Source organism: Neolamprologus multifasciatus, chromosome 18 (assembly GCF_963576455.1).
Source record: "Neolamprologus multifasciatus chromosome 18, fNeoMul1.2, whole genome shotgun sequence".
NCBI classification, from domain to species: domain Eukaryota; kingdom Metazoa; phylum Chordata; class Actinopteri; order Cichliformes; family Cichlidae; genus Neolamprologus; species Neolamprologus multifasciatus.
In genome coordinates, this window is record NC_140456.1 from 9,418,222 (window position 1) to 9,429,388 (window position 11,167).

At 37.7% G+C, this 11,167-nt stretch overlaps 1 protein-coding gene and 1 pseudogene across 2 annotated transcripts; one reads left to right on the plus strand and one right to left on the minus strand.

Annotated features, from left to right (window-relative positions):
• The first annotated feature begins 4,419 nt into the window (after window positions 1-4,419).
• LOC146497318 (uncharacterized) lies at window positions 4,420-11,139 on the plus strand. Its single transcript, XM_085141505.1, has 4 exons — window positions 4,420-4,533; window positions 9,667-9,747; window positions 9,828-10,115; window positions 10,490-11,139. Exons 1-4 carry the CDS (start codon window positions 4,485-4,487, stop codon window positions 10,618-10,620), a joined length of 549 nt encoding a protein of 182 aa, XP_084997631.1. The 5' UTR covers window positions 4,420-4,484; the 3' UTR covers window positions 10,621-11,139.
• On the minus strand, window positions 5,725-8,552 carry LOC146497319 (uncharacterized; annotated as a pseudogene). The gene is made up of 4 exons (XR_014870885.1): window positions 7,427-8,552; window positions 7,117-7,269; window positions 6,806-6,889; window positions 5,725-6,701 (listed from the first exon to the last, which is right to left on the minus strand). The product of XR_014870885.1 is annotated as an uncharacterized LOC146497319 (transcript).
• Window positions 11,140-11,167: the final 28 nt, after the last annotated feature.

Here is an 11,167-nt window from a genome sequence, read left to right on the forward strand (position 1 = left end):
AAGAAAAGTCGCTAAAAAAAGACGTGAAAGCGCATATGGCTTTTACTCTCAACAAGCAGCGGGTGCTGTAACGCAGTCAGTTCTTCTTTTACTCTTATGCTGTTTTGTGGATCAGGTTTAAAACTACTTATAAACACACACACACAAAGTAACTCCACCAGAGTGCCTATTTCGGGTCACTTTTGCCGGTCCAAGCCCGGGTAAAGGAGCAGGGTTGGAATTGTGACATTACAAAAAACAATAATTGCTAAAAGAAATTTAATTTGTAGTTCTAAATAAATTCTAAATGCATTTAGGATGTTTTTTGCTCACTTTATGTCTCCTTCACGATGTTATTTCTCTCTCCAGCAGAGTAGGTTACAATTACATTAGCATGACCAATTATGCAAATTAGGTGATGACGTCATTTAGCGACTTCTAGCGACTTTTAGGACAACCAATAGCGATTTTCCTTACTGAGGAGTTGGCAACACTGACAAAGACTGTCTTTCTCATGCTCCTCCTGAACTCATGAATGTAACAAACAATAAATCCACCCCTAAGAGTCTGAAGACTACCTGCCATGCAAGTGAATCTAAATCTACTAACTTAAAGGTAGTTGAGTCTGTGTTTGTTAACCCTGTGAACCCCTGCTCTGAGGATTTAAAAACCTGTTTTCATTCTGCACAATCTGAACCCAGTGTTAAAATGACTAAGACTACTCTACTCAAATCTGGGGGGAGAAATGTTCGAACTGCTGTGAAATTTCCGGAGGCTTCAAGTTCTGTTTTCAAGTCAGCTGAAAGGGAGGTGGTTAATGTTTCTAAGCCAGCCTTTCAGCCATATACTTTTCAGCAGGGGCACAGGCAGTTGGTAGGGACAGAAATTGCAGGCTGTAACTTAGGCTCTCTGAAGGAAGAGGCTGTCTGTTCCCCAAGGACATTTAAGGACTCAAGTTGCACCTCTCTACAATCTATTAAGACTGTGGCTCTTCCCAGGGACTGTTCTGTGTCCCAGTTGAATGTTTCTGAGGTTGCCCACTCTGCTAAGGCTATATGCCCAGACCCAGTTGGCAATATTGGGGATCTTGAGACCGTTCCTGAGCTTCTCTCTCCTCCTGTTTCTGCTCCTAGGGTGGCTCGGGCCCAGCGTTCCCCTCCACTCGTTTCAGTTCCTTGGGTGGGAGGGGTTGGTGTTCAGCTGGTGCCGGCACCCATTCCTGTGTCAGCTGGAGACTTAGGTGAGCCCTTCCAGCAGTTTTTCTCGTGTTCAGAAGGCTCAGGATTAGCTCAGTCACCATCACTACAACCTTTATGGCAGCCGCCCATAGCTCAGTGTCCAGTGTTTCTTGCTCAGCAGCCGCCTGTAGCCCAGTTAGCCACCTGGCCTGTAGCCCAATCACTAACTCCAGCACCACCACTTTCATCTCAAGTTCAGTCACCCATAGCTCAGTCTTCACCCCCGCTATCCATAGCTCAGGCGCTACCACAATCAGATTTTCTGCAAGCTTTGTTACCGTCCATAACCCAGTCAGTAGCTCAGTTAGTGGAGGAATCATTAGGGTTATCATCTGCTCAGTCAGCCACTCATCTTCACCCTCAGCCAGGGGTCCCTATTGCCTCTGGTCCTGCATCTACTCCAGCTGGAGGGCTCGAGGAGCCCGTCCAGCCTGAAGTGTTGTCCGCTGGAGGGTCCGAGGACCCCGTCCAGCCTCATGCTACGTCTGCTGGAGGGTCCGAGGAGCCCACCCAGCACATCCTCACATCAGCTGATGGTCCGGGGAAGCCGGTTCAGTCGTCACCTGCTGAATCATCCCCCGCGACTTCTACATCACCGCCTGCAGCATTCGCATCACCGCCTGCAGCATTCGCATTGCTGCCGTCGGGTTCCGCAGACTTCCCGCTGCCGTCAGGTCCAGCCTCTGCATCTCCGCCCTCACCTGGCCCAGCCTCAGCTCCGCCCTCGCCTGGCCTCCAGAACTGTTTGCCCGTTGCCGCCGTTGCTGTCCGCACGGCCGGCCCCCTGAACTTTTCATGGACTCTTGTTGAGCTCTAGTTTCGTTTAGTTTTTGGTGTGCTTTCCTGTGTTTTTGGACTCTTGTGCTCCTTGTGTTTTGTTCTGGTTTCTCCCTCCTGTTGCCCATTCCCTCATTACTACCCTGTGTATTTAAGCCCTGTGTTTTCCTGTGCTCTGTGTCGCGTCGTACCCTCAGATCCTGCCTGTGTGTTCCAGTTAGTGTTTTCATGTTTGGTTTCTGTTTTGTTGGTGTCAGCAATAAAGCTGTGGTTTTCAGTTATATTTCCGTCTCAGAGTCCTGCACTTGGATCCACATCTCCACCTGCCCGCACACAGAGCCCTGACACAATGGTTAGAAAAACAATCAGAAAACATGAGGGATAAAATGTCAGTGGCCTGTAAAACTATTGCTGTTTTGTTAGTTCTATCATTTCTGCCTCTCTAGTGCACCTGCAGTTAATTTAATTAACACTAAAGCAACCATTAACATGATTTTTGAAATTTTAGAAACGGGACTGAAAAAAATATAATATAAATGCTGGTTGATGGTTGTTGAACCTGATAAAGCTGTTTTGAGATTTTATGTAGGAAGCAAATGCAAAAGAAGTATTTCAGATTCCAGAGAGCACGTTTTAGATGTTTCTTCAGTGTGAGGGGGTCAACTAATAACTACAAAGTTCTAAACCAAAAAGGAAAAAAAGGAATGCAGCTAGTGAACACGTCCATCTTAAACTAATTTAAAATCATCAAAAACAAACCTATCAATCTCTGATATCTCAGAAGTTATTCTACTTTAATCAATGTCCACTTTGTATTATTTTGAATGTTTAAGGAATAGTCAAAATATAAAGAAATAGTTCCACCACCAATTTAACAAGCGTTATGTTCATTTAACATTTAAAGTAACCTAAGAATGGGGAAAGAGTACAGAAATATATAACTCAAATGAGAATTGGTTATCTTTCCAAATGCAGCAAGCTGATAAAGTTTGTGTGAATTAAAAAGTAACCAAATATATAAAGACATGTAAAAGAATATTCCATATAATATGCTGCCAATTTTTGTAGTGTCCTAAAAATAATGTCTCATTGAAATTCAGATACAAAACTGTTTTGTCAATAAAGTGTTTTAGTAGCTACTGACAGAATTGAAACAGTGAAACAAGGCATTGACGGGAAGTTCATAAATAACACAACTGTGAGACGGGCCTGGTCCTGTGTCTCTCTGGAAACACTTCATGGTTTCACTTCTTGATTGTAGAAAGCTTGAGACTCAACATCATTTTTCTTTTTGATTAAATGATGAATGATAAATGAGTAAATGTTAACACTTATAGAAATAATTGGTGCTTCTTTTTTGTCAGTTCAGTTTTTCTCAAACTGAACATTAAGGCAAAACTCACAAACATGGAAAGAGCAAACCTTCATTGTATCATATTCTATGACTGGAAACACATATACTAAAACTGTGTTATTACGTACTATCTGTATATTGAACTACAATCATATCATAAAGAATCTTTTAAGAAAGAATAATTTTGCTTTTGTTGAAAGACAGTCATATGTTTTGACATTATTTTGTGAGAAAATTATGGAAAAAACACATCTATTTGAGTGTGTTACGAGGTTCGGGGGTGCAAACTGAAGTATGGCAAAAGCAAGCTTGTCTGCTGTTCTGCTCATTTTATTTCTCTTTCTTGTTCTCGATCTGTGAAAAGATGCCACTTCCTTTTACTTGTATTACATTTCTGTTTTTTTTTGCTTAACATGTAAAATGTAAAGGGTGTTACATCCTAAAAATCCTAAAGAAGTCACTGCAAATGAAGCTATTTAAAAGTGAATGCAATCTTACATCACCTGTGAGGACTAAACTTCAATAGTATATGTTAAAAAGCAGATAGTCTGAAACAATTTCAACCGTCATGTTTATATCTTTTTCATTTCTATAGTTCATGGGGAAAATTAAAATGCTGAGCAATAACAGTAAGACATTTTCATTCTATTGAATTCTAAATGTTTTACTAATAGTTAACTAAGAATAAAGTATAATGTCTCCATCATATGTTTGGCCCTTCAGATAAAATGGTGACCTGTTCCTTTTAACTGTGACAAAGGAAACTTTGTGGCTAAACCTGTGAGTGGATCTGGGAGATGTTTTTGTTTGTTTTTGGTTTTTTACTCATTACAAGATGTGCCTGATATCTTTGATTGTGATTTTCAACAAAAAATGCCTCAAATGTTGAAGCTTTAATTAATGCATTATTTGTGCATTAAAGCAAAATGTTAATTCATATGCATTCTTTAATGGGGTTTCAGGTAAGTTAATACACAAAATCAAGCATTAAAACAGGGTTTGTGCTTACTTTTGCCCTATAAGACTGCAGCCAGTAGTTGTGAAAAAAGAAAAAAAGTGAGACAGTTATAACACTGTCATGCTTTCATTCGTTCACAGTTCCACATTTTGGAGTCAAAGAAGTTAGAGATTCAACCATGTCTTTTGCTGTGATGGTGGCACTGCTGTTCTGTTCTGAGACACTCGGTAGGAAACTTTCTAATTAAATGTAAATATCATGTGTGATTTATGACTTGATCATTTAATACAGACTTGGAGCAGAACTGAGTATATATACATATGGTTAACCTATATGAATGTGCAATTTGATCAAAGTAGTATGGAAGAAGATATATTGTTTTTAAAATTGTTTACTTCATTGTTTGAAGTCTAAAAGTAGATTTGTCAAGATACACGATGTTGACTAAAATCTGATTTAATAACTCAGGTTGTAAATCTAACATGAAATTTCACTCAAGTACTGCATGTGGGCCATAAACACTGACAAGATCTATTCAATAACTATGGTAAATGGTAAATAGCCTGTATTTGTATAGCACTTTTACTAGTCTCCTCTAGGGACCCCAAAGCGCTTTACACACCCGGTCATCCACCCATTCACACACACATTCACACACTGATGGAGGCAAGCTACAGTTGCCTCCATCTACATTAAACTAGTCAGTACATTTACCAAATTTGTTATAAATGGAGTCTTAAATAAAGAAATTTAAAAGCAATGTGTTGTTTTCCTAAACTACATGACAATGAAGATGGAAGTTCTTAAAATACTGTTAAATTCTGTTTGTATGAATTCTGAAGTTAAGAAATTTTAGAAGATTCATTGACTATATACCTATTGTGTTTGATTTGTTTGGTACTGTCACATTTAATGTTTTAAAGGGTCACATCCTGTGTTTGGAGAGGAGGATGTTGTGGAATCTGACTTTGATATTAGTAACCGGACTGAATTAGACTTAACGGAAGCGAAATACTGCACTGAAAAAAAAAGTTATTTCAATTTACTTGATTTTATTGTGTACATCGGTCCCACATAATATGAATAAGTATGATTGACTTAATTTTCCACTTTCCCTCAAGTAATTAATGCTTGTCAAATCAAAGTATTTTATTTACATCAGATTACTTAAAAAAATCATGTTTGATGTACTAATATTAATCTGTTATCATAATATCAATGTATTGCATAATGTCAATATATTTTAATGTTTAACACCAACTTATTTTTATTTGCCAGTGGTACGCAATGATATTATGTAATGTAAACACATTGCAATTATGTTCCTGCAACACAACTTATGGCTTTAAATCCTACTTAATTTTTTCAATTGAAATATTAACTGATCATTATTGACAAAAAAGGCAAAGACTGAGTGCTACTGAACAATTCACCTTTATTAAACTGTAACAGCAGTGAAAGCAGCAATTCTGCCATGAACAAGTCCAAAATCACATCCATATAAACTTGTTAACACATTTTTAAAGATAGCCTGCAGAAATAACTATAAGAAAAAGTTAGTTTGAGAATATATTTGCAAATATATCACAAAAAACTGACCTTAGCAGCAAATAAAAGAAAGTGCTTATAGATGATCCTGTCATCTCTTACATATAACATTTGTATTAATTACACAATTAAAAATGTAAACTAAATTAAGACTACCTGAAAAAAAGCAACACGCTTTTATGAATAAACATATTTACACAAATATAACTTGTGTATTATTTGACAACAGTTTCAGCTTCTGTACAAGTATTTATCTGTACAAGATTTCAACTAAGTTGAGCCTTAAATGACATTGTTACATAACTAATACCAAACACCTACATGAATTTTAATCTTCATTTTAAACATGTAAGCAGGACATTAAGGTTGACTTAGAACATATTGCTAAAAATCATCAGTAAAAATTTCTTACAACATGATACCAAAAGGAAAAATCATCCTGCATTGCAGTCACATGAGGGGAAAGCAATAAAAACACAAGCAGTATAACGTTACTGAACACAAAATGAAAAACTGCAAAGAATTGCAGAAGTGCAGTCTTTGACTTCTCAATGAAACAGATGGTTTTTGAAAGCAAGAACTTTAGAGAGTTTAGCTCCATCCAGTTCCATGAAAACCTTCTGGAAAACGTCAAAGTTGTAGCGAAGGTCAGCAGGGTAGGCAAGGTTTAATGCATACATGAGTCCAAATAGCATTATCACAGCAAATGCTACATTATCCAAATTCTTCGCCACCCTGATGCCTGCGAGGACAACTCTTGTTCATCTGCTGAAGCTTGCTCTTTAAGAAGATAAATTCGAACAGTGGTGTCTTCAACAGTCTCACTGATGGCACGTTCTTCCATGCACTGTAAAAAAGAAGCCATGTTAGTCATTTCATGCTAAGTAAGTAATATGACACACTGTGGAAAGTCTGAAAAAAAAAAAACAAAAAAAAAACACAAGTACATACCACATACTCCCGGATAAGCATGCCAGGGTCTTCACCCATGTAGATACACACTCCCTTGACAGACGCAGCATCAACATCTTCACACTGAAATGAAATGTATGTAATTAGCATCTTCATTCAGCCCTTGTCCTTCATTTAAGTTTTAATAGTGTACTTTACATGAATGTTTTTAAAGTAAAGGCACACAAATTAATAATAGGTTTACTGGCAATTAATAATAAGTGAAGGTTAAAAAAACAAGCAGATGTAAAAATACAATATGCGAGAATTTATCATGGGAAAACATTTGAAATTCAGGCTTTATCACTTACATTATCCATTTATGCCACAATTCTTTTCAGTATTAGTCCAAGCTCTCCTCTTCTGTTGACCAACTTCACCAGGTTGTCCAAGTGGAGAGCCAGCTGAGCCACGAACTTTGTTTGAGGGGGGATGGTGGCAATTCTCTTAAACTCAGCGTTGATCTGAAAACATGAGCACAGAGGAATGAGCTTCAAAGGTTTAATACCTGGAAGAAGGCCACAATCACTCATGCTGAAGAAATGGGCTGTCAAATAACAACTGTGCCTTAACCATTTTAGGCTAATACCACAAGAACACAGTGTATGAGGCAAACCTTACCTCATGGAAATCAAATAGATCAGGCCATCTTGCCTTGAAAGCCTCCACCATTGGTGCATCACGAACATCTTCATGTCTTCTGTATGAAAAAGTCTTTTCCATCTTGAGTTTCACCAACTCTGTTACTCTTTTTTATGTCCATGTGGTGGGCTTTGGCATGTCAATAGCTTTAAGAGTCCCTTTGTCTGCAACTTCTGAAACTGAGGTGAGGTTAAGAAACTCATTCCCAAACAAGGAATCCATAAACTGAAGTCTGAAACTGCCCTGAAGACAACACTGTCTCTTGACTTCAACGATGAGATCCTCAGTTGATTCAGGCGCTTCATTAGAGAGTGAGCCTTCGACAGGTTCCGTCAGCCAAAACAGTCTTTAGGACCATAGGACTCTGTAGGCAAAAAAGAATTACATATTCAGAAAGAATCATTTCAGTTTAGTTTTCATAAAGCTATCCATACCCAATAGTCAAAGTTATAAAGATCAGACATAAAAAAAAGAAGAAGAATTTATTTAAGGAAATACATGCGACTGAACCTATTACACTTATATGAACACCTTTTATTTCTATATGCCTTTTTAAAGTCACAATGTGGACTGATCCAATCTCATAGTCAACCAATGGATAAGTATCAAGGAGTTCACAGAGTGAAATGAGAGTGAATATTCTTGATGATACTGGGCTGAGCTCAAAAGCTCTGTCGTGCTCTCTGTACCAGCCACCAAGCTCTCTCACAATGTAGAATATGCTGTGGTACAATGCAGATATGGTTTTTCAGTGTTCTGGCAATCCACCTGCTGCCCTTTGGGCCAGTACCATTCCCTTTCTATAAGTTATACTCTTTATGTCACACACTGTCCAAGGTCAACATCTAGAATGTCAGGGAATATGTACCTAATGACTTAAGCTATCTCCTCTTTAAGTCTTTAACTCTTTAAATCCACAAGAAAGGCCGATACAGCTGAGCCCTCTAATTCAGAATTGCCAAGAGATGGGGAGTTTAGATGGTAAGCTATCATCATCTGATGTTTTGACTTCTGTAATGATAAAGGTAAAAATTCCACCATCACAAAAAACATTAATTTTAATTGAAAAAGGGTATTTATTCCAGTTCAGAAGAGCATCAATGGTTTCTTTAAAGTACCAATCTTTCTCTTATTTACACATAATGTTTTGAGAAGCAGCTCACATATGTTCTACACAAAGTAGAAAAAAAAAGGGGGGGGGGGGGTCCTAATTTTTGTTAGGACGATGTCGGAAAATTCACAATACATCACTTAATAAGACATACTCTGTTGAACAAACTTATCTCCTTGTAGATATCTGCTGTATTATTTGGGCTTGACCAATAGAATAGTCAAATAAGTGACACTTCACCTAAAACAATGACTAAATGGAGAAATGATTTGGCATTTATGGGCACAGGTTCTTAAACCCACGTCTAAGGTGGCAGGATCCTTATTATAACTTGAGTGCGTGTCAGCAGCAAGAATTAGGGTATGGCACTGTGGGGCTCCCAGCTTCTTAAACTCTGACGGTTACAGCCGGACTAATTAGCCACTGTAGCCATAACTAGCACGAGTAACACAAACACTATTGCGCTCTCTCAGTGATGTTTTAACTTGCTAAGCCATCAAAAACGTCAGTGCTCTCTGTCACATGCATAAATTCCATATCTGACCGACAACAGCTGCAATTTGATACTATTTTTCAGTTTTAGCCACAAAGCTAATACCAACTTTAGCTAGCACTGTAAAAACAACATGTAGATACATTACAGATTACTTTTCATATAGCATGCACTACAACAATTCTGTGAAAACGTACCCAACTAAAACAAATGTATTTAAATTACTTACCTTCTCAGTATGCCTGACTCAGTGCCAAAGGTTGCATGCCGCTAAACAGTTTTCCAGAATCTGGCGGTCAATTGCGCTCTCCTTAAATTATGTTGTTGTCTTATTGGATAAGACTCTAGGTCTTATTATCCAATCATATTTAGTTGTTGTCTTTGAATATATTGCATCATTTCCGGTTGTGGTCAAACATGATTACAATGGTTTTAGTATTTTAATTTAGTCACTTTAAATCAATGCAAGAAAAATGAGTAGTCTCAGTATTGTTTATAATCAAGTAAATGGTACTTTATTTAATCATGTAAATAAGAGAAACATGAAAGGCTTGTGTAGCATTAACTAAATTCATTTGTGCAAATTCAAAAGCCTGCCAATTCCCATTTTTTCAGTGTGGAGTGCAGTCGATTTTACTGATTATGACTTCGGCATGGAAGAAGACATTCCCATGGAAGTGGATGACTTATTTTATTGTAGGTATGTTAACAATCAAAACCAGTGCTGGGCTGCTGCTATATCACTAAAACTTTGGATGTCGTATATCTGCCTCCAGATCCATCGTCTCCAGTTAACCTGATAGTGGACTCCATGTTCAACAGCTCATACTCCTGTAACCTTACTGTGACCTGCAGTACATATAACTTTAACATCAACAGCACTTTTAAATGTAATAACAAAACTTGCCATCAAGAGGGAGGAGAACAAAGAGAGACCTGGTGGTGGTCCAACGTTTCTCTTCATGTCTACATGTCAGATGGATCCATCATATGTAACTACAGCAATGAAGTAAACTGGACCAAGGATATGATAGAGATTGGACATTTTTGTCCTCGAAACGTTGGTAAGTCAGATAAGCAGATTTTTTTTTTTCTGATAACATTTTCCAGCCTGGAAATTCACTGTAAGCCTAAAAACATTTGGATAACATGCAAACATGCATTATGTTATTGTCTGCATGTGTGAAAAACAAACAAAAGAACCAGTAAGTAATTAATCAATATCATTATAACTGAATATTTAGTGAATGGTAACCTGTTTTTTTTGGTACAGCTTTAGTACTTTCAACATATGTTGTTTTATTACAGGCTCTAAAACACATACATCAAAAATTACATTGTGAATCAAATGGTATCCACATCCAGTGAGAGGTATTACTGGTTTTATCCTTTCCCAATGTCCTGTAAAGGCAAAGTCTGGTTTTGCTCTGTGTTTCAGGTTCTGAGAGTTTCTCTGACGGTGTCTCCTTCTGTATGGTGAAGACAGTCATGTTCTCTGTTGGTCTGATCATCATGGTCTTTGCTGTCATCACTGTTCACCTCATAGAGAAATTTCAGATGCAAAACTAGAGAAAAAAAGGGATGCACATCTACCCATAAAACTGTTCATGTACCTTTACATGAACCCCACAGGGGATGTATGATTAGCTGTCAATGAAGTCCACCAAATGCTTAGTTTATAAATAGAACTGCTTTTTGCTGATGTTAAAATGCTTTTTAGGATTTAATCTTAGGAAAACAGTGATTGGGAGGCTAAGCAAGTTTTTGACTTTTGAATGTTTGGTATCTATCAATCTTGATTCTAGACATTTGGTGCGCAGCACCTTAATTTAGTTGTATTTGTAAAATGGCAATAAAGCGTTATTATATTCTAGTCTGGTCTAGTCTATGTGTTTCTTTGATATCACCAGCAGAGGGCAGTGGACGACCTGTGTTTTTCTATTATTTTAATGTTTGTTGATCTTGTGGGACCAGCACCCCAAAACAGGAAGGCTGGATCGGCCCTGTGTTTAAAAAATCTTAATCTCTGATCCTAAGGGTCTTACTCAGTAAGCAATGGTGTTATCACAGTGAAAACTGTGATAAATGTGATATGTGATAAATAAATAACATTTAT